Source organism: Zingiber officinale, chromosome 2B, assembly GCF_018446385.1.
Source record: "Zingiber officinale cultivar Zhangliang chromosome 2B, Zo_v1.1, whole genome shotgun sequence".
Lineage (NCBI taxonomy): Eukaryota > Viridiplantae > Streptophyta > Magnoliopsida > Zingiberales > Zingiberaceae > Zingiber > Zingiber officinale.
Window position 1 is genome coordinate 130,492,289 of NC_055989.1, and position 23,345 is coordinate 130,515,633.

At 34.0% G+C, this 23,345-nt stretch overlaps 2 protein-coding genes and 1 pseudogene across 4 annotated transcripts in view; 2 read left to right on the plus strand and 1 right to left on the minus strand.

Annotated features, from left to right (window-relative positions):
* Nucleotides 1-23,345, plus strand: part of LOC122047205 (dol-P-Man:Man(5)GlcNAc(2)-PP-Dol alpha-1,3-mannosyltransferase-like) — a 77,841-nt gene that overhangs the window by 26,358 nt on the left and 28,138 nt on the right. The gene's annotated exons all lie outside the window — the stretch shown is intronic.
* Nucleotides 181-15,647, plus strand: LOC122047203 (annotated as a pseudogene).
* Nucleotides 18,922-23,119, minus strand: LOC122048710 (phosphoglycolate phosphatase 1A, chloroplastic-like). Its single transcript, XM_042610243.1, has 4 exons — nt 22,939-23,119; nt 19,370-19,437; nt 19,006-19,209; nt 18,922-18,963 (listed from the first exon to the last, which is right to left on the minus strand). The coding sequence occupies exons 1-4, from the start codon at nt 23,045-23,047 to the stop codon at nt 18,922-18,924; spliced, it is 423 nt and encodes a 140-aa protein (XP_042466177.1). The 5' UTR covers nt 23,048-23,119.

Sequence of the window (23,345 nt, forward strand, 5' to 3'; positions counted from 1 at the left end):
AATATATATATATAATTTAATCTAATTAAATTTATTTATAATAATAATAAAAAAAATAAATTTATATGGTAATAATAAATTTGTTAGATTAAAAAAATTAAATAAATTTATATTATATTTTAATATGATATGTGAATATAAACATAGCACGCTATCTTTATTTATTAAAATCTAAAGTCTAAGTTTATTAAACCATCAAGTTCTCCCGATGTCCCACGCGCCTGAACCCTAAACAACGGCCGCCTTCTTCTTCTTCTTCTCACGCTCTCTCGCGCTGTTGAATCAGGTCACGCCGGGAGCACCTCCGACGCAGTTGTCCGATTCCTCCGGAGGTAATCATCACCGTTCCCTTTTCCGATCCGTTCTTTTCCAACCGTTTTTGCCTTTATAACGTCCAAGAACGCCGTGCCACAACAACTGACGTTATGCACCGGAAAAATGGAACGACATGAGGCGTTCCCGTGTCGGAACGTCCGATCCGGCCGTTCCACTGCCGTTCCAACGAACCACTCTCATTCAGGGCTGGGCATTTTACTATGAGCGTTTTCATAAGTTTTAGAAAGAATATTTACTTGATTTTGAAAAGATTATGATTTTAAAATTTTCTTGTTCTAGTAAATCCATCTAGCTTTAGTATTTGGGTAGGTATTCTGAGAATGTTCCTTGTCTTCAAAAATCAGATAAGAATTTATCCTAGAGTATCTGGATTTTATTATTATTTTCACCTCAACTGCATATTTGTTCATTTTCAATTTGTTAACCATTTTCAATTTGTTAACAATCAGGATCATCTGATATCAATTACTCATTTATAGTTTCTGTTTATTTCATACTTCACGTTATTTTTTAGTTATGGGCTTATGTCTTGTTGTTATCTTGTTTTGATTTTTTAATAATTAAATTTAATAGAAATATCACTCTAAGCTGTTGTGTACTTAATTTGGTCAATTACTCTGATTCTGCCTGAATCTGATGGACATTGTGGGAGTTAAAATTTAAACAGTTAATAAACACGAATAAGTAATTACTATCATTTCTTTCCTTTCAATTTTGCGCAACTAGACAAGAAAAATGGAATAGCAGAAATCAGATATTACAATTCACTTCCTTTCTTCTGTTTAACTTATATTGTTTCATTTTCTCCAATTGTTTTATCCGGTAAGTGTTGCTTGATGAACTAAATAACCATGTATTTGAATTTGTTAAAGTTCTAAAACAGTTTTTAGTATTTTTTTAATAGCTTTAGATGATCCAATTTTTGCCTATTATATATGTAACACAGAATGTGCTAGGATTATGCAAAACAATCGCTTGACATGATTCATAGTGGCACACTAGATTTCTTAAAATTGTCTCACTTAATTTTGGCTGTTGTTTTGTAGTTGGGAAATGCATGGGATCAATGTGTGTAATCTAGTTCATTCTATAATCCTGTGGGTAACACAAAATTGAGAGAAGCTTCAATTTATAATGCTAAAATTACATAATGATCCTTTTGTTGTATGATGTGCATATGCATCTATTTGTTTTTTGTTTATAAAGAATTGGTGTTCCAGTAAATTATTCTAATCTGAAAAACTTCAAAAGCATGCCATTATATTTCTTTGTTATTCTCTTGGTATCATTGAATGAAAGAAACATGAGAAATTACTAACTTCTCTTTTGTATTTTGTCTTCTAGGTCATTTCACCAGTTCAGTTGAAGCTTTTTTATCTTCTTGTCAAATTCATTATTTTTCATAAAAGAAGGGACAATAAGAACCTCAGGAAGTATAAATTATGAGTATGGACAAGACTGCCAAGAGAAGTGTGGCATTTATACTAACTTCTCTTTTGTATTTTGTCTTCTAGGTCATTTCACCAGTTCAGTTGAAGCTTTTTTATCTTCTTGTCAAATTCATTATTTTTCATAAAAGAAGGGACAATAAGAACCTCAGGAAGCATAAATTATGAGTATGGACAAGACTGCTAAGAGAAGTGTGGCATTTATACTAATTGATGGATTAGGGGATGTATCTCTTCCTCAGTTAAAGTACATGACTCCTCTTCAAGTGGCAAATGCTCCTAACTTGGATGCAATAGCTTCAGCTGGTGTTAATGGACTGATGGACCCTGTTGAAGCAGGCTTGGGTTGTGGGAGTGACACTGCACATCTTTCTCTACTAGGCTATGATCCAAGAATCTATTACCAGGGACGAGGAGCATTTGAGTCAATGGGTGCTGGATTAGCCATGTCACCAGGAGATATTGCCTTTAAGGTAAGAATCTAACGTCATATCAATCCAAGTTACAAAATGATTTTTCACTATTCTGCCCATAACCCCAATGTATGAGATTTAATATCACATTTAGCTCTGTGAAGAAACTAGCATGTTGTGCCCTTTGCTTTGCTTAGATAAAGATAACATTTCTCTTGCATGCATCTTTATAGGCTGGTTGTATCTAAAAACTCTGGTTGATTAAAAGATATGTGACATGCCTTTTTAGATAGCTTGATGCTCATGCTATATGGATCCATGAAGATTGTATAAATTTATACCCAAGTGCCTTACTTTAGTAAGGCGTACGCCTCACCTTGCACCTAGTGCCTCAAGCCCATAGCACCTATGCGCTTTTGGGCGTCTCACGTTTTAAATATGGATTCATCCCAAATCTAATTTTAAACTGGAGGCACTTTCCTCTGAATTTGAAATCGTAGTGGTGAGCTTACTCTGCAAATATCATTAATCTTGCATTATGTTCATCTCTGAAGCTTAATCCAAAACCTGATTTAAAATGAATTCCTTCTTCAATCTTCTGAAATTGAAATCCTAGTTACGTTGCAAATATTATCTTGCACTATAACCATATAAATGGTGAATGAATTTGTTTTAGTTGCATGCTTTGTTCTGTTTGTCATATTTGTATCGGCTTTTGATTTGATTTTATCTCAACATGCAACTGAACTATTTTAAAATTTCAGTCAAATTTTGCCACTTTGGATAAGGAAAGTGGAATTGTGACGAGCAGGAGGGCTGATAGGCACTTTGAGGAAGAAGGCCCTATTCTTTGTGCTGCTTTGGATGGAATGAAGCTGTCATCTTTTCCAGAATATGAAGTGAGAGTCAGGTGCAATCAATTCTACATATTAAAATATGAAACTATTGGTTGTTTAAATAGAAATTTAAGTTGAGATCTCTTGTTAGTTAGATGGGCAACTTTTCTGTGTTAGAAATATATGCTCAAAGCATCCTCTTAGGAACTAAATTTAGTGCCTTTATGAAGTTGTTTTTACGTTTTTAATTTTCCATGCACTTTTGATGATATATTTTGACATTTGACTAGCTTGTCATATTTTAAATGGATACAATTGAATTTCATTAAATATCTTTTGCATTTATAATTGTGAAAAATGATTTACTACACTGTGACATGAACAGTTGTGCACTACTTTTCTGATAAATAATCCAACAAATAATTGACCATGGGATTGATATCTAATGAGGAAATATTCTAAGCAATCATATGCAAATTTAGTAATGGCATTGAAATCAATCGGTAATTCAATCATAATTGATTGTTTTGCACATTGGTAAGTGAAGATTTCTTTTATCAAGGTTGAATTGTTTCACCATCACTCATATTTTGTTGAGCTGATTACCAATAATTTTGAGATGCCATTTTAACTAGTAAAGCTAATAAGAATATCCTATTCTAACAGGTATGCCACCGAGCACAGATGTGGGGTTGTTGTGAAAGGACCAAAATTAAGTGGAAATATTTCTGGAACTGACCCATTGAAAGATAACCGCTTACTTCTAAAGGTAGAGGCTCTAGATGACACAGAGGAAGCAAAAAACACAGCAGCTGTTGTCAATGAACTGTCAAAAGAAATGTCAAAGATTCTAGTAGCTCACCCTGTAAATGCAAAAAGGTTAGCAGAAGGAAAGAATATTGCAAATGTTGTACTCTTACGAGGTTGTGGCATACGGATCGAGGTTAGTCACCATTCTTGTTCCAATTTTTGAAGATTTACTATCCTGACTGCTGAACTGTAAATTGCTAATATTCTTCACATCTGTTGAATCATTCTGGATGTTGTATGCAAAAACAATAACATGTTTTGCATACAAGATCAATTTTCTTTTCTTGTTATAATTTAAAAGAATACTTGAGTAAACTTGATAAACATTATTGATTGATCTACAATATTTCTTTTTATAGATCTTAAAATGGTAGATTTCTCTTTATTATAAATTACTATATTAAAACTTTAGACTTACAAAAAAAAAAGATTTCATGGAAGTTTGTTAGGATAACAGATATTCTTTCATTGATGACATTTTATTGATGTCAAAAAATCTACAAGATTCACCCCTCGTGTTCCAGGACAACTGATTATTAACTTAGGAATGCCATTTTTTGAATCTAAATTGCATATTGACATACAAATTAGACATGTGGTAGGATCAAATAGTATCATTCAGAATTTTTAATTTGATTTTTTTAATATGATATGTCTACCAGGTCCCTCCATTTGAGAAGCAACATGGATTATCTCCATGCATGGTAGCTCCCACAAAAATCATAGCAGGATTGGGTTTGTCATTGGGAATTGACGTTCTTGTAGCACCAGGAGGGATTACCGAACACTTCTAACATCGAAGGCTACAGCAATAGCAAAAGCACTATCTGTTCCGCTACAGACTCCTCCATTCATCTTTGTGCCAGGGGAGGATGAACATAGACCTGGCCGAGCTCAGGGATATGATTTTGGATTCCTTCACATAAAGGTTAGGTTTAAATATCTCATGGTCAGCCACATAAAAGATAAAAAAAATGGAATTAAACAAGAAAAAGAAGCATGCACATGCATCTAAATCCCAAGGGGATTTCTCCCTGTTGGCGACAGAATTACCTGCATGTTAGGAAGAGTTTGACCATATTTATGTTATTTTATTTGACAGGCAATAGATGACGCTGGTCACGATAAGGCAAGCATTTTGAAGGTTAAGGCCCTGGAAGCTGTTGATAGAGCCATAGGTCAGCTGACAAGACTCTTATGGCAGGCAGAAAAAACTAGCAACTTTCAATACTATTTATGTGTCACGGGAGATCACTCAACTCCTGTAGAGTATGGCGACCACAGTTTCGAACCAGTTCCATTTGCTTTATGTCAATTAAGGGACTTCGTAAGATCCGTGGGAGAATCAAATATAAGCAACGTTTCTCTGGAGCCTTTTCCACTTCCTTCAGTGAATGCTGGGGAAGATCTGACTGACATAATAAAAGAATCTCAGGAAGTGAACAAAGACCTTAAAGCTTTCAACGGACACTCAGTCTGTCAGTTCAGTGAGATTGCAGCTGCTAGGGGCTGCTTAGGAAGGTTTCCTGGAAGTGAGATGATGGGGGTGATAAAGAAGTTTATCAAAATGAAGAATGAGTAGTTAGTTCTAAATGTACTGACCTACGAGCAGAATCTTTTGAATTGAACTTATAAATGAACTGATAATCTTGAGCTTGTTTCAGTTAACAGCAAAAATATTTAGTCCTTACTGCTCGGAGATCGCCAGGTTCAAATAACTTGTTTGCCAAGATGGTTGAACCATGCAAATAAAATAAGATTTGAGATGCTTTCGGTTTTTTTCTATTGACTGAGCATAATTTTTCTAGTAACACTGGTAGCAGGGTCAGAATCAAATGTAACTTAGCACCATATTGTTTCAGTTGTATTCTAAATGGTACTTATTGGAGTGACCTCTTAGTCAAGCGTGCATACATGAGAACTGCTGCATCATTTTGTCCATTCCTTCGGATGATTCATGGGATATAGGGTATGTTGCAAAACTCTTTTCATTTAAAATTTTGTTTGTCTATTGACCTTGCAAATTAAGTTGAGATGAGATTAGGAATATGCAGTCCTGTATTTCTGGATAGTCAACTTTGCAGCTTAAATTCACATTAATCAGGAGTTAAAATGTTGAGTCGAGTTAGTATTTTGGATGCCTTATAATGTATAAAGTACGTTTTTTCGCTATTACAAACTTTAAATTTGTTTTTCTTGTCGTGAAGAGAGAAAATAGGGTGCATAGATGAAAGAGCTGTGATTTTTTTTTTCTTTTATCATGTTAATTGCTCTCAAGGATGAACATTTATTTTAATTTATTTGATTTACTTGGAGAGAATTCCGAAGGATAGAAATTAGTCAATAATGATGCTAATATATTGGGAAATTCTCTTCTTAACTAGCATGTTCCATGAATTAAGTACCACTACCTATCTTCTAATAACAAAGTTGTGAATTGAAGAGCTTATGCAATGTCATCACAACCATGGAGATAATCAAGAACTTGCCTCCATTTCTTGAGTTCTATCTCTTCAAGTTCTTTCTCATAAATGCTCATTCAAGCTTCATAGTTATCTTTTTGCAAATTCCTCATTTGACATCAAATTTTCCAGTACAAAATTGCTAATTAGAGCCACTTACTGCTGATAGATACCTTCAAAAGGTGGCCTTTCTGAGATGATAAGGTCTAAATTTCCAATAACACAGTGATGTTCTCTCAACATTAATAACTTAACGTGTAGAGTAAAATAAGTTATTTAATCTCTTGTGTAACTTCTTTGATTGTGTCCTCTTTATTCAAATTCTAGTGGATAGATTAAACAAACTACAGAAGAATATATTCTTGTAAACTTGGCTAGATCCTGCTTGAAGAATTAGTTCCATGAGAGTGGTTTAGTACCTAATGGTTTAACAGGATTAATTATACATTTTAAGCCTTTTAGCGAGATTGTAGTAGCCCAAGTTGGATAGAAATTTATGTGATGCAAAGCGATCCAGCAAGGTAGACTAAGGAACATAATATAGTTTATTGATCTTTGAAGACTCATATAGCTTCTAACTTATAGGAGGCAAAAGGCTACCCCCGCAAGTGAAGTGCAGTAATAAAACTTGTCTACATTTCAAATGGGATAAATATTCTAGAGGTCGACTCTGAGTGTGCAAGGAAAAAGATTGTCTATCTACAAGATTAGTTAAGCGATGCTTGGACACATGAAGAGGAGGAAAAGGGGGTTATAACTTGGAAAAGGACTCTACACCATCAAAATGAGTACACAAAAGGAATCATGCATGAATTCATGCAGGTTCCAGTTAGTCCAAAACCATGCATGATGCTGCCAAGCAAGAAAAGAGGTGTGGAAGTTAATGGCTAGTCAAGGTGAATGCAGTCCCGAGGTTCATGAAGTGGAAGGATTGCATTCCATCATGATCATGAATGAAAGAGACTTCCATGCAACTTTCAATTAAGAAATTGCTTCTTCATGCATTATTGGTGGCAAACTTCTTCAGGCATTATTCATCAGAGGGGATCATCAGCAAAAGAGAGAAAAAAGACGTAGGAGAAGGAGCTAAAGGGAATCCAGCAGGAGAAAGAAAGTTGATGGTTTTTTAGCTCTTTTCAACTATATTTCTGATGCCTAGACTTTTTCCTTATGGTGTGCGGCAGGGAGATTGAAGAGGTTTTTGTTTATTTAAAAAGAGAGGCAACGTGAAAGGCAATATAAAAATAGGCCTACAGTAGACTAAGAGAATCCTTTCTTTTCTTTCCTCCGTTTACAGTCTTTCAATACATTACACACTGTTTATATACATACATATAATTTTGATATCCAACTAATTAATCTGGAAGATAAATAATTTTTGAAAACATAATTTATACACTTAGAAGTGACTTGTAAGATATTTATTTAGAAATTCAAATTGATCCTTTTATTATTCTTCAGAATCTTTGAATATTTTGACAGCTTCCATGGTGGGCTTTCGGTTTCCTTTGTTTGTCAAAGAGGGTGCATTCCATTTTTGTTCTTAGTCTGTTTAATGACTGTTTTGCAATGACTTTGCTTCATGCTTCTCTAGTTTTGGTTCTATGTCAAAAATGGCATATGGCTTTGATTATTTACAGGTACACTTTTTTTATCTGTCAAATATCATAAGCAATAGTAAATGAGGTTTATGACTATGATGGTTGATGTCTATTTGTGTTTTGATCTTTCACATTTGCCTTTTGTCTCTGTAGTGGAGCTGTGGCAATTAAGATGAATGTTCTTCTTTATGCACCACCTCTGTTTCTGCTCATGTTGAAGGTATACAAATATGCTACTGAAGATCCATTTATTAGATATTTTGGTCCATCTGTAATCTGTTGATGCTTATTGATAGTTTTCTGTTGTTAATTTGTGTATCATGCTGTAGGCTCTTGATATTAAGGGCGTCTTTTCTACCTTGTTTGGTGCTGCACTAGTGCAGGTATCAGTCTATGAATCTACATGTTTTTCTTTACCATATCCTTCAAAGCGTAAATTTCTTGTTCTACTTCTACACATTTTAAAATTTTGGATTATTACAATCTACTTAATATTGGAATCTCTTCCATAACATATTCTTTTTTATGCTTTTCGTGTTTCTCTTTCCTGTACTGGTATTCTTGAATTGGCTTTATTCATCCATATCAGGTTTCACTTTTTAGTGAAATTCTATATTTCATAATTTGTCTCTCTCCTTGAAAGATCCTTTACAGTTTACACACTAAGGAAATTTGGCCATTAGTATTCTGTTTATTGTTTGAATGAACTGAATTGTCACATTTGACATGTACCTGGTAAATTTTCTGGCGTCATGTGAGTTTTCTGTCCAATTTCATGTCGAAAGATGCATGCTTGTTGATAGAGAAGAAAGACACCAATCAACTAGAAAGAAACAATTTTTTCATTGAGATCATTTTCACATGGATGAATTAGTTATTTCGTAATAGCTTTTCAGTTCTTTTTGAATCCTTTTTGTCAATAAGAGTCAGCCCATATATGCCCTTAGTTGTATAGTGATAATTTGGTGATATTGGCGCAATTAGTTTGACTTAAACCAGCCTTTGATGTTCCTTATAGTGCTAGCACCTCAACAATGCTTAGTTTTCTAGATTTATCTATACTTATTTATTATTTTATGCCTTCATCTCTTTATAAAATAATAATTTAATCACTTGAACTCTGGTTTTTAAGAGTTTCATGCTCTTTCAACTCAATGCTTAGCAAACCACTTATGGATTTACATTTCCCTTCTTAACAATTAAATGGTGAATTTGCAGATTATATTGGGCTTACCTTTCTTGCTGACATATCCAGTTGAGTACTTATCAAGAGCCTTTAACCTTGGACGTGTCTTCATTCATTTCTGGTGCTTATTCAATCTTGACAACCTTAGATATTTCCAGTATAATTGATTGTTTTAAAGAATAAATTTATACTTTCTTTATAACATATTCCTATGCTAAGTTACAACTTGTAGAAGCCAAGACACCACCTTAGTAGACGAATACAGGTAACATAAACACTACGTAGTTTACAATTGTATAATTTCGTCGTTAGCCCAAAAATTGATATAAAATTTTACACTACACTCATAATCATAGATTTTTAATTATTTTTAGTGTTCGAAATCTCGCCCTAGGCGGCCGCCTAGGCGTTGTGCGGCTGTAGGCCGCGCTGGAAACCAGCGAGGCGGAAGACCTAGGCGGCTGGGCCGCCTAGGCGTTCCTCGGCGGGCTTCGTCGGGCTTCGGCGGACTTCGGTGGGCTAGGTATTTTAGGCATATTAAAACTGGGTTTTAGGTATTTGCCGAGGGCCCGAGGCGCTTCATTTCTTCCATCGCCGAGTCTTCGTCGACTCTTCGTCTTCTCTGATTGCGGCTTCTGGTAAGTTTTTTTTGTTTTTGTTAATTTATGTTTTTTGTTTCTCGATTCTTCGTCGCGGCAACGCCGGACGCATCACAGGACGTTGCCTGAAGTGTCACCGGACGCGCCGTACGCGTTCGGCGAAGTCTGATGTTGCTTCGAGCAACACCGGTAGAGTCGTGATGCCTCTAGCTGCGCCAAAAGCTTTGCGCGACGTTACCGGCGCCGCTGGAAGCAACGCCGGACTTCGCCGGACGCACTAGACTCGTTCGGCGTAGCTTCCGGCGGCGTCGGAGGCCTCCCGCGAGGCGTCAATGGTGTTCGGTGGCATCCGCGCCGTCGCACGAGTCGCGATAGTGAGACGGCATTTTTTTAAATTTTTTTTAGATTTAATAAATTAAAACAATTTCTAAGGAGGATAATTTCAATAATAGGGTTGATTCATAAAGCCTAATAAAATTACGTCGCAATTAAATATATTTAAAATTTATTTTTTTATAATAAATATTATTAATTTATATAAAACAAATTTAAATATATAAAATTATATATAAAATTCTAATAACCATTATTAATTTTATAATTTATATAATCAGATTTAAATATATAAATAATATATTGAATTTTTTTAAATAAATAATATTAATTTATATATTAACAGATTTACAAATTATAATAAATATTATCATTTATCAGATTTAAAAATATTTAAAATATTTAAAATTTAAAAAAATATAATACATATTATTAATTTATATAAATCATATTTATAAATTTTATATATTATTAATTTATATTAATCGGATTTATAAATATTAAAATTATATTAAAATTTTAAAAATTCTAATAAATATTATTAATTTATATAATCAGTTTTAAAAATATGTAAAATTAAATTAAAATTTTAAAAATTCCAATAAATATTATTAATTTATATATAAAAGTATAAAACAGATTTAAAAATATAAAAAATATATTTAAAATTTAATTTATTTAACCAAATATCTAATAAATTTTATTAATGAGATTAAGATATATGAAAAAAAATATTTTCAGACTTGTTAGTGACTTAATGTTATATTTCATTATTTTGTATTGTATGCCTGTATGGTATAATTAAATTTTATTATCTTGTTATCTCTTGTTATATATAATTTTTTCAGATTATCTGTTTTCAATGGCATGCAATCCATCTTCGACAACATCTGTCACTCAACCCGAATCCGGGATTCTTAGAAGAAAGTCAAATGACATCGGATGGGAGTTTGAGATATTGATTGATCCTAAGAACCTCGACAAAATTAAATGTAAGTTATGTGGAAAAGCAATGTCAGGGGGAGTGTATAGGATAAAGGAGTACATTGGAAATATATCTGGAAATGTATCTGGTTGTCGAAAAGCATCTCAACAAGACAAAAATAAGTGCAAACAGGCTATTTTGGAAGGGAGGAGGAACAGAAAGAAGAACAAAATAATGGAAGAACAAAATTGTAGAGTAGAGATGGCTATTTCTCTAGACAAAGGTCTTGAAATTGAAGGGATGGATGGAATTAAAAAACCTCTTCCACTTGGCCCATGGATAGATATACATCGGCAATTGCTCCAGAAAATGCAAGCTCCAGTGGAAGTAAAGTGCTTTGCCAAAAAAATATAAATGAGGCTCTTTTCAAAGAGAGAACTCAACAAGTTCAATAATATGTTGGGAGATGGGTTTATGACAATAGAATCTCTTTCAATGCTGTTGATAATGATAACTTCAAGCAACTAATGGAGGCAATGGGTTAATTTGGATCAGGATTCAAGTCTTCAACTCAATATCAACTTAGGGAGCCACTATTGAAAGCCGAAGTTGAAAGAACAAAACAATTGCTGAAGAAACATGAAGAAGAATGGGCAAAGAATGGATGCTCGATCATAACAGATGCATGAAGTGATAGAAAAAGAAGAAACATCTTAAATTTGTGTGTTAATTGCAAGGAGGGTACTACATTTTTAGAGTCTAAGGAGTCTTCAGACAAGGCGCATACAGTTGAGCTTATTTTTGAGTATGTTGACAAGTGTGTTGAACAAGTAGGAGCTCAAAATATTGTTCAGATTGTAACAGACAATACCACCAACAATATGGCTGCAACTAAATTGATGAGAGAAAAGCGACATGAGATTTTTTGGAGTTCATGTGCAACTCACACGGTTAATCTCATGCTTGAAAATATTGGCAAACTTCCATGATATAAAAAGGTTATTGAGCAATCCAAGTCTTTTATCATTTTCATCTATGCTCACCATAAGACTTTGTCATTTATGAGAAGTTTGACGAAGAAGAGAGACATGGTCCGACCAGGAGTTACCAGATTTGCATCGAATTTCCTCACATTACAAAGTTTGATTGAAAAAAAAGCTAGTTTAAGAGCCATGTTTACAAGTGATATGTGGGAGAAATGTAAATGGTCAAAAACAAAGGAAAATTGGCTTACTCTACAATGATGAGCATGAGTTTTTGGAATGGTGTGACACTTTGTTTGAAAATATTTGCTCCTTTGGTAAGAGTTCTTCGATTGGTAGATAGAGATAGAAAGCCATTGATGGGGTTTCTATATGGGGAGCTTCTTCAAGCTAAAGAAGATATCAAGGTGGCTCTGAACAACGTGGAATCAAATTATCAGCCTATCATAGCCATTATTGAGTCAAAAATGAAAGATAGACTTGATACATCATTGCATACAACTATTTTTTTGTTGAATCCTTATTTTTACTATAAAGATAGTTCTATTGCTCTTTATGAGGAGGTCGCGACAGGGATTTTTGAATGCATGGAAACTTTGCATGCCAATGAGTTAGATCTACAAGATACAATTATTAACAAAGAATTTTCAAAATATAGAGATAAGTCAGGGTTATTTGGAAAAACATTGGCAGCAAAAGTATGTGAAAAAAATGATGATACACTTGATCCATGTGCACGGTGGAGTACATACGGTGCTCACACACCTAACTTGCTAAGGGTGGCATTGAGGATACTTTCATTAACAACTACAAGTTCATCTGGGTGTGAAAGAAATTGGAGTACATTTGAAGGAGTAAGTTTTAAACGTTCAGTCTTTAATTAAATTAGCTATAATTTTTAACGTCTATACTCTATATTCAGGTACTAACTATAATATTTACTTTCTCTGTTTTTTTAGATTCATACAAAGAAAAGAAATAGGTTGGATGCCAACAGATTGAACAATCTAGTATTTGTTCAATTTAATGCTAGATTGTTGAACAAACAAAAAAGAGAAAAAGAAAGGAATGTCGATGTCCTTCTTGCAAAAGATGCTTCAAATGCACAAGGTTGGATTGTGGATGGTGGGGAAGATGATGAAGTTGAACTAGGTTACGGGCTCACTTGGCAAATGGTTGATGAAGCAAGTGGAGCAGATGAAAATCTACAACCCCGAAGAAGCTCTAGAGTGAGAACTTCATGAAGATGATTTTGAATCCGAAGAAGAAGACGAGGATCACAATAATGATATTGAGTTTGTGTCCGATGAAGAACAAGATTGAAAATTATGGAGAAGAAGTAGAATAAATATGAGTCTATGAGATATTATTAGTTGTGTAATTTTGAATTCATTTTGTGAAGACATGATTTATGTTATTCAACAATTATATTTTGCTTAGTGGTTACTGGTTCACAATGCATTGTAATCTTGAATTGAACTATTGCTACTATTTTCTAATATTTTCCACCACTAAAGTTGTTTTAGCTTATAGCAAGGTTTTAAAATTCGAGTTGGATATATGTTCTACGGTTTACTACATGAACTTACTCTATGTTCTACTGTTTAACTGTTTCTTTTACTCATATTTACTAAGTCTAGTATATTTCCTTTGCACAAAATTATTAGTTTTCTTTTATAGTTTTTCATTTTTTGGTATTGGAAAGTATGCATTTATTTCAGCATACATAGTTAGATTTCCATTGCTATGAAATTGTTTAAGACAACATTTAGATTTGCATATGACATTGTCCACAGTCCACATGAAATAAGGGATACCGAGGAATCCACCTAGCGGCGCCTGGTCCCCGCCTAGTCGGCCTAGGCACTAGGCGTTGGTCTACCGCCCGACTAGCGCCTAGCGAATTTTAGAATCTTGATTATTTTTTATATATATTTCACCCTTACATATTTTCACATAAAATTGTACTTTACATTTGGTATATAATCTATGTCATTATCTCTTAATACTAAATTATTTAATCATAAAAAATGATTATTTAATATAAGGATAATTATTTTATCTAATTAATATAATTTTGGGTGTTGATAATTGGTTAATTTCTTTGGTACTATTAATTTGTTGTATTTTGTAGATATATTTTTATAATAATGGAGTTAGGCAAGCTTTTCTATTGTTTACATTAGTTTTACTATAAAAATGAATATGTTAAATCAAATATTTTTTATTTTTATTAAAAAAAATAGTGTAGAAAGTGAATGTTTGTTTTGCCAAATAAGATTTTATAATTTTCATCTCTTTCAAAACTTTTTTGTTTGATATAGCAGACAAATTTCCATTTTTGTATATAATGACTGATATTAGGTCTTAATTATGTTAGGTTGGTAATGAATGTTTCTTGTCCTGGAGATTGCATATTGTATGTGCTGATATACTCAGGTTTTTGTCAGTATCTGTGGAGATTGTTTTGGGCTCCTACATCTTAATCACTAGTTTCATCCAAGACAGGAAAAAATGCTTTTAATGTTTGTACTCGTGTTTCAGGATATCGATGGGGTTAGATACACAATTCTCACAGCATGATTTTTTCAGGTCTGTTAATTTCTAGTTCGTTCCAGGACAGATTCGTATCAAAGGAGTTTTCCATTTCTTTGTTGGTTCTTCATCTCATGTTGCTTGCAACTTTTGCACAGTTTAGGTGGTCCAAGTGAGTGCTTAAATCTTTGTACCTTCTTTCATTCAGATCTTCTTGTATCTGTTTGCCGATATACTAATATGCATCCTTTCTCTAACAAGATTGAAACATTTTAATCTGAAATTAACTGTTATTTTCTGAGAATATCTAAAGTGCAGGAAGGATCATTTTACAAAATGTTTTGCTTATAACATCTATAAATTACATTATCTATAATTACTCAGAGTTGCAACATTTATGAAATAGTAAAGGTTGATATGCATTGGCTGGAGCGAAGGGCTTTGTATTCTCTTGAAGGTCAAAGTCAGTGATGCCTTATCATCATCTTTTGGACGATTTCATTCCTATGAACCCAGAACTAAAGCTCTTAAGAAATCATGCATGCTTTAAATTTTTACCAAGTATTTTACCTTCTGTTTCCTTTGACTGAACATGCAAGTGGGCTGACATCCATCCAGATGTTGCTTCTGTTATGTTTACCTGGAATTTCATCGGCATAGTATGTGCTCGGTCCCTTCATTACCAGTTCTACTCATGGTGAGTCATTTTCAACCTATAATCTCTGCGACAAATACACAACCTAAGTATTTGCTGAGGCAAACAAATACTACTAAATTCTTACTTTAAGAAGAAATCTCTCAACTGTTTCAGGTACTTCTACTCCTTGCCCTTCCTTTTGTGGATATCGCCTTTCCCTACCCCTCTAAGGTTGGTTCTCGGCAAGATTATTCGTTATAGACTCGTAATGCTTTTGCTTGATATAAATTTTTTTTTTTAGACTCATTTTGCTTGCTGGAGTGGAGCTTTGCTGGAACATATACCCTTCAAATGTCTATTCTTCATGTTTATTGCTGTGTGTACACTTGTTCATACTCCTGGGTCTTTGGATTGCCCCTGTCGAATGCGAATATGCTACTCTAAAACCATCAGAGAGAAAAAAAGAAGAATGATCATTCTTCTTTTTCCCTTTTAAATAACATCTGAACACAAAAACTGAGTGAAATTCAGCTTATTTCTGAATGACTGCGTTTCTTTTCTCCAGCTTTAACCAGAAAGGAGGGGCAGAAAACTCTCAATCAATGATCCTAGAAGGCATCATCAATATCCACCACCTCATTAATCATGATTATCCCCTCGGGGCGAGGGAGTCCTCTCGGGACGGTGCAATGGTTAAGACATGTGGTATTACCACATTAGTTCTTGGGGTCGAAACTCGGTGTGACCGAGCATAATCTTCCCCATGTCTTGGCCATTTGCACTAATGGCTAGTAGCCCTCCGTGATTTACCTCCTCCGTGTTGGCCTAGGGACAGGTTGGCGGGGGCGCAGGGGGCGAGCGAATCGCTTTTTGCCACATGATTATCCCCTCGGTGCGGTGCGATGGTTAAGACATAGGGTGTTGCCACATGAGGTCTTGAGGTCGAAACTCGGCGTGACCGAGCATAATCTCCCTTATGTCTTGGCTATTTGCACTAATGGCTAGTAGTCATCCGTGATTTACCTCATCCGTGTTGGTCTAGGGACGGGTTGGCGGGGGCACTAGGGGTGAGCGAATCGCCTTTTGCCACATGATTATTGTGGCAGTGGCTAGCAGCACATGAGGTGTTACCATAATGAGGTCTGGGGTTCGAATCTTGGCAAAGTCAAGGTAAATACCTCCCTTATGTGCTAGTCACTATTCCAAAGGCTAGTAGTCACCCGTGATTTACCTTTTCCGTGTTGACCCTGGGACGGGTTGGCGGGGGCGCTGGGGACGAACGTATTCGCCTTTGTCACAATGTGGTATCAAGGTGATTCGCTCGCCCCCAGTATCCCCGTCAACCCGTCCCTAGGTCAACACGGAGAAGGTAAATCACGGGTGGCTACTAGCCATTAATACAAATGGTTAAGACATGGGGGAGGTTAGCCTTTGCCACAATGATTATTGTGGCAATGATGTCTCTTGTAGAATTCATGGCCTTTCCCTTTCATAGAATTTAATTGAATCACACAGCCACTCAACAGGTGGCCGTTGGGCAATTTGTCTCAACGCTCAATGCAAAGTAAGTGCTAATGGTAATTTATTGGAATGATTAGAAAGGGCAAACATAGAGAGACATCAAGTTCAATCTCATTGAGAAAATAGACCACTCACTTAATACATTCTTATCTATTGGCTAAGGCTCTAAAAGTTCACTATGGTTGAGGAGTCAATTCATGGCCATAAATTTAAAGGATGCCTTGTGTTGATTGTAGGGGCAAAGACAGAATTAGGCAAAGGAGTTGATTGATCAAGTGCTCAAATTGAGTTTGATTTAAATTCTATTTTATTGAGAATTTCCTTGATCATTTTCCTTCTTTTGTCATTCTCTTTCTGTAGAAAGGAGTGAAAAGTGTCACTAAAAAAAATTATCATTCCCTTTAAAAAATTATCATTCCCTTTTAGAAGATCCCTAATCACATGATAGAAAGTGAAAGATTGAAGTTGGGAAGAAGAGAGGATCTATGGCTGTAGCTGTAAAACCACAAGAGACTAGTTTTTAGGTATGGCTGTAGATGTTTATTTTATGTTCTATTTCTAAAATACTATTGCTCTAATATTATTAGAGAGAGTTAATGTGTTTAGGTATTTTTATTTTTCATTTACTTGGAGTTGGAGGTTGTTGTCTAATTTTATTAATGTTTTTCACCATGGATCACGGGGATGGTCATCGCCATGAGTGATTTGATCACCGGGGCATTTACTTGCGTTGAATGAGAATTTAATCCTTGTTATTTGGGAAACTCATCTTTTGCTTATCATCGTATCAAATTTGGGAGGGTTTATTCTAAAAGATTGTAATGCATTTAAATTAATTATAATTAAAATTATTTAAATATTATTTAAAATTATTCATATATTGTTAAAAGAATATTTTAATTTGATTAAAATTTGTATAACTTGATTAAAATTAGACAAATATTATTGGAATTAAAATTACTTTAATTGGAACATATTAGCCAAATTCTTATAAAGTAATTAATTTTGAAATAGTTGATAAAAAAATATTTAAAGTAATTTTTGTTAAAGTTATTTTAGTTGTTTTAAAAAAAAATATTTTTTTTAAATAAATAATCAAAATGTATTTTATAAGAATTGAATGTGATCCGTGTATTCATAAGAATTGAATGGAAACAGATCAGTTTATATACCTTTTATGGACAATAGTATTCCTCCCAAAGACATCCAACCTCCTCTTTTAATTTTCTTCAAAAATTTGTACATGTAGTAGAGAGAAAGAAAAAAAATAATAAATCATCGGCAATTAGGATAAATCGGGAAGCGTCCGCGATAGTTAATCGAAGAGTCTAGCATTTTTTAATTATATCTTCCATTTAAAGTAAAAATTTTATAAATATATCATAAGTTGGAGATCGAACCATGAATATTTAAGTGACAATTTAAATATTCTAGCATGGTACCATAACTTAATACACGTGAGGGTTTAAGTGAAAATTTTTGTAAATACTGATCGCGCGCTGATGAATATGAGCCCAGTAACAATGATCGGTGCAAACAAAAACCCAACCCGATGTGTGCCAAAGAGTTGTAGGGCAAACAAAGCAACTAACATGACACGCACAACAGGAATCTCAACGTCTGCAAGTTCAGTCTTAAGTTCTCACAGCTCTGTCGTAGGAACATAAATTTGGGGTTTTTATTGCAGCAAAAGCATATGCAATTTCGGTTTCAGAGATGTGCTCAATTGGATTTCTGAGATGTGTAAGTGCTGCTCACTGGTCTACTTATCAACAGTGGATAAAAGTAAGATGGTATATCTTACTGAAGCTTGTAATACTTAATGTATTGATCAAGTCCAAAACACCCGCTCCAACCTGGAAAAGAAATCCTTTGTTTATTATGTGATAATTCTAAATAAATTCCATAGAATACCAACTAAGGACTTCTCTTTTTCTTTAAGAATATTGCAAAAATTGGATGATAGAAATGGAAAATGAAGTTACACTCTTATCATATTCAAAACAAAAATTGTTCTTGAGCTCTATTTCCTTCTTGCCGTCCTCCTGTGAATAGTTAACTGACTAAGAAAGGAAAGAACACAACCTTCGGAGAATTTACAAAATGGAATCCAACTTATTCAGTATTAACTAGTAAGCAAGCAAAAGTAAATATCACAACCTACAAGGAGCCAACTAAATTGCAATCGTACACCTAAAAGCAATTTTTAAGAGGTTTGAAGAAGAAAATTCCCTATTTATGCTATCAATGAATCCTAACTTCACAAAAAAAACAGTGATCCTGTAAGACATTTCAATCATTTAGGTATCTCGCATGGCTGCATCATAATAAGCAATACCTACATGGATAATCAAACTAACAGGTAGGGAAAATGGCATACCTTTTTCTCCTTCAGGAAGTTTCTTTGTTTCGGGAACATCGCAGCAGCAAAGGATGCCACATATATTTCAAAGATTATCCAATCACAAATGAAAGTTATGCAGGGCACAACCTCGCTAACATCAAGACCAAGAGATGCAAATTTCTTAGCATACTGCTTCCTTGATTTCCTGGAGTTGTTTGTAGCAAATACCAGCTTCTTACCCTGCAGAAGATGTTTGTTTCAATCCTCGATAAGCTGAGAGAGAAAAAGAACAAACTTTTTGGCCGCTACGCAATGGAAACCATAAAAATTCAAATTCTACGATGCAAAATAACGGGAAAAGAGTTCTAGGGCAAAAGATGTGAGCAAGAAGCGCGATTACCAAAGATCGGAGTGCCTTCAAGGCAAGCGGAACACCTTCAATGAGCTTGTCGCCCTTCCAGATGACCCCTATGTTGGGTTCGGAGTGCAACAGAAGACTCACGCAAGTATTGATTAATCTCTCTAGTACTCATATTTTCGTGCTATTTCTGTAACTCGAGAGACATAGAAGACGACATCCAGTGCATCTTCCATATAATGAGAATAATATGACTGATTTTCCTCTGAAGCATCGGGTGCAAGCTCTTTCAGTGGTTTATCTTCGAGCACGTAAATTTTTCTCTCGTGTCTTAAGAAGATTTTCAGTGTCCTAAACCAATCTAGGTAGTTGAAATCGAGGAGAATATTCTCTTTCTCAAGAATGCTTCACAGTGATAAGATACTTGTGTTTGTCATCCAAAATTTAAAGCAGAGTTTTAGTATTTAGTGAATATATTTAATAAAGGTCTTTTATAACTCTTACTATTTTATTCAAGTCCAACGGTCTCCACTGTTAGAATCGGGAATTGGTTGGTAACAATTCCTAATATGACCGAAACCCTGAATAATATAGAATGCACACAGCTGAGCTGTACTTATATGCTATATTCATTAAGTAAACCTTAACTTGTCAATCATAAATCTATGTGACTTTCGGTATATTTTTGTCGAGTCTTATATTCTCAATGCTTGTCCCTCAAATCAATTAACCTTAGCTGAGCTAAACAAGTCAACTAATAATTATGATAAATTATAGATGTTTTGACACAAGCCCACAGCTGAATTTTACTGACTTATGTAAAAACTCTAAGGGTGCGTTTGGTTCAAGTCATCATGTATAACCTTGGTTATGTGATTACCAGGTAATCACATAACTAAGGTTATGGGGAATAAAACATAACCAAATGTTATTTGGTTCAACCTAGGTAATGCAACAAAAATTTGTTTGTTTGAAGGTTTTAATGAATACCCTAGTTTAATATTTTACCGTATTACCCTCAGTTACAAAACCAACTATACATAATAATAATAATAATATTATTATTATTATTATTATTATTTATTTTTTAATTTTTTTTACTTTTCTTTTTCCGGTATATTTTTTTACTTTTTTATGTGTTTTTTTTATTTTTTAATGTTTTTATATTTTTATATTATTTATTTTTTTATTTTTTTACATTTTTTAAATTTTAATTTTAATTTTAAAAATTTTTATAATTTTTTAAAATTTCAATTTATTTAAAATTTTTAAATTTTTTATTTTTAAAATTTGTATTTTTTAAAAATTATTTATTTTAAAATTTTTTAAATATTTTTTTATTTTTTTACATTTTTTCTCTTTTTTTCATGTTTTTTCTTATCGGAGGTTATTTTTGGTAAAAACAATTCGTTAATCCCGGAATCAAGAAAAACCTTAGTTTTCTGATTCCTGGCTGCATGACCCTTTTGCTGACGTGTCGGGCATGGAACATTACTAGGGAATCATCGAATACTTAAACCAAACAAGGTTTTTGTTGATAACCTTGGATGGATAACCAAAGTTATCAAGAATAACCCCGAACCAAACACACCCTAACTATCATCATAGTTATTAGTAGAGGACTTTTAATCGATCTTAACTTTAATATATTTAATGAATTTTATAATTATTACTCACCATAATTGACTTCTTGTGCATTTGCACAATCTCATTACGAGATTTATCTCCATTAATCCTCTTAATCTTTTAAACAAATAGGTTTCGAAGATTTTTAATTTTAACATGTTAATCTACTTATGCCATAAGGAATTTATATCTAAATTATAACATTTATTACTCTACAAGTTTTTAGACAGAATTCATTTCTAACATAAAATGTTACAACATATAACTTGAAATAAAGAAATTAATATTTATTTGAAAAATCTCGAAACACTGATTCTTTCAATAAATTTTGAAGAAAATCCTTCGTACTATATGATTCAACCACGAATAGGCTCTGATACCATTGTTGGGTTCAGAGCGCAGCGGAAGATATATATCGAATCATGAATTTTTCGTGGTATATATAGTTTAATACAAAATAACATAAAAACATTACTCGAGTCCTCGATAACCTTGAATGATATGTGACTCCCCTAGCGGTATCCACGCGCACTAGATAACGAACTTGATACTATCCGTTATGTGCCAGTCTCTTAGATTGGCAAAATCTTGGGAGCACTACTGATATCTTCCGATGGAAGAAAGCGAATAAGAGGTTGACGAGGGAGAAATGGAGAGAAGGAATTTCACTCTTGAATCTTTCCGAAGATAGCTACTTATATCCTTCAAAGAATACGAAGAGTTAAAGTTTCAATTAATTCATCATTTATAATCTTCATTAATTAGGAAGACGAAGAGTCATAGTATTCATAAATTCTTCATTCATGAACTTCATTATAATAACTCTTCAAATTCTCAATTAATTATCATTATGATGACTCTTCGAATTCTCTATTAATCATCATGATTATGGCTATTCGAATTCTCTCTTCTTTATATCAAATAAATCCATATTTGATCTTAATCTCGACTAGCTTCCGATATTTCAAAATTAATTAATAATCCAATTAATTCTTATTATGAAATAATTAATTGATTAATTTTAGTATCCACTAAAATAATCAATAATGTTCATGTCTACGTGTTATGCGTGCGACCCTCTATGTTCTATACATGAAGGCAGTGTAAATTCATACACAGACTAAGATAACCATCTAACAACAATTTTTAGCCACCCAACGTGATAAAATTAATATCAGTCATAAACCGTAAACCACCATGAACCGATTACTGTGTAATTCAATCTCTTCATCTAAGTCTACATTCCAATTAATTCGGTACATTATGCATCATTACCAAATTAATTATTTTATTTGATTTTCAAGATATAATAGACTCCTCTTAAATGATAAATCATTTCTTCCATAGCCATGGATTTCGAGTCATTAATATCAAGCGATCGGAATGTTAACTCCTAATATAAGAGAGTGATGAATCCTCTACTGGCTCAACACTGTTTGCTCTACGCTTTGCTATACACTTAACTACCGTATTAATCACAATCTGATTAAAGACTATTTTAACGACGTCAAAGCACATAACTCCATGCATAAAATAAATAAAGGTCTCAAGTCAAAAGATCAGTTACATACGTTTATAAGAGAAATGACCAATGATGTTTAATATATGATTTTCTCTTAAGCGGGAGTATACCACTAAACTCAAAACACCCTCAAGTACAACTTAGATATCCATCTCTTGGTCTATCTCGACCTAGTCATACTCAGCGTTGATCTAGATATTCATGTCCTCTCTAAATATCTATTCGATTAAGGACTATTTTTGATTAAAATACCACTTAACTTATAAAATTTTATTATTAATTATATACGTACAAAAAAATAAATAATTAATAATAAATACTTACCTTTATCAAATAGTACATAAGTACCACTAACATCCTAGGAGCTCAAAAGAGAAGGCAGAGGGTCAAGGGAAGGATTCAGTAGTGAAAGCACGTTTTTAGAGACTAATTAATTTTTTTAAAAGGGAGAAAATGAAGAGACCATCGCAGTCGAACAAGAAAGCTTCGACGGAATCGACGAGAGATCTGGCCGTCTCGGGCGAGAGGGGTTGAGGCGATGAGGGTGGCTTCGTCCCATTGGCCAGCAACATCGAGAGGAGAAGAAAGGGAATCGTCGACGACCGCACTCACGAATCGCGATCGGAAGATGGGTGAGCAACCGGCGGGACTCGTAGCGAACACTTGGTGGTGCGCGCTTTGCTTTTAAAAAAGGTAGATCCGCTACCTTAGCGGCCCCCTAGTGCCGGCCCCACGGATATGGAGGGAGGTTTATGCAGGTACACAGGCCATAGGCGCATGGCGGGATAAACCCCAGGTCGTCAGTTCCTGAGAATCGACCCCTGACTATTACGCCAGAGATACCATGCGCCCATCGTCTGCGCTACGCCC

Bases quoted from the DNA above. Each gene is read 5' to 3' on its own strand.
- LOC122048710 (XM_042610243.1), bottom strand. From the start codon at position 23,047: ATGTTGCTGGCCAATGGGACGAAGCCACCCTCATCGCCTCAACCCCTC. The intron at 19,438-22,938 runs GTCTCTTCATTT...AACCCAACATAG, and splicing joins TTTCTTGTTCGACTGCGATG to GGGTCATCTGGAAGGGCGAC. The intron at 19,210-19,369 runs GTAATCGCGCTT...CATCTTCTGCAG, and splicing joins TGAAGGCACTCCGATCTTTG to GGTAAGAAGCTGGTATTTGC.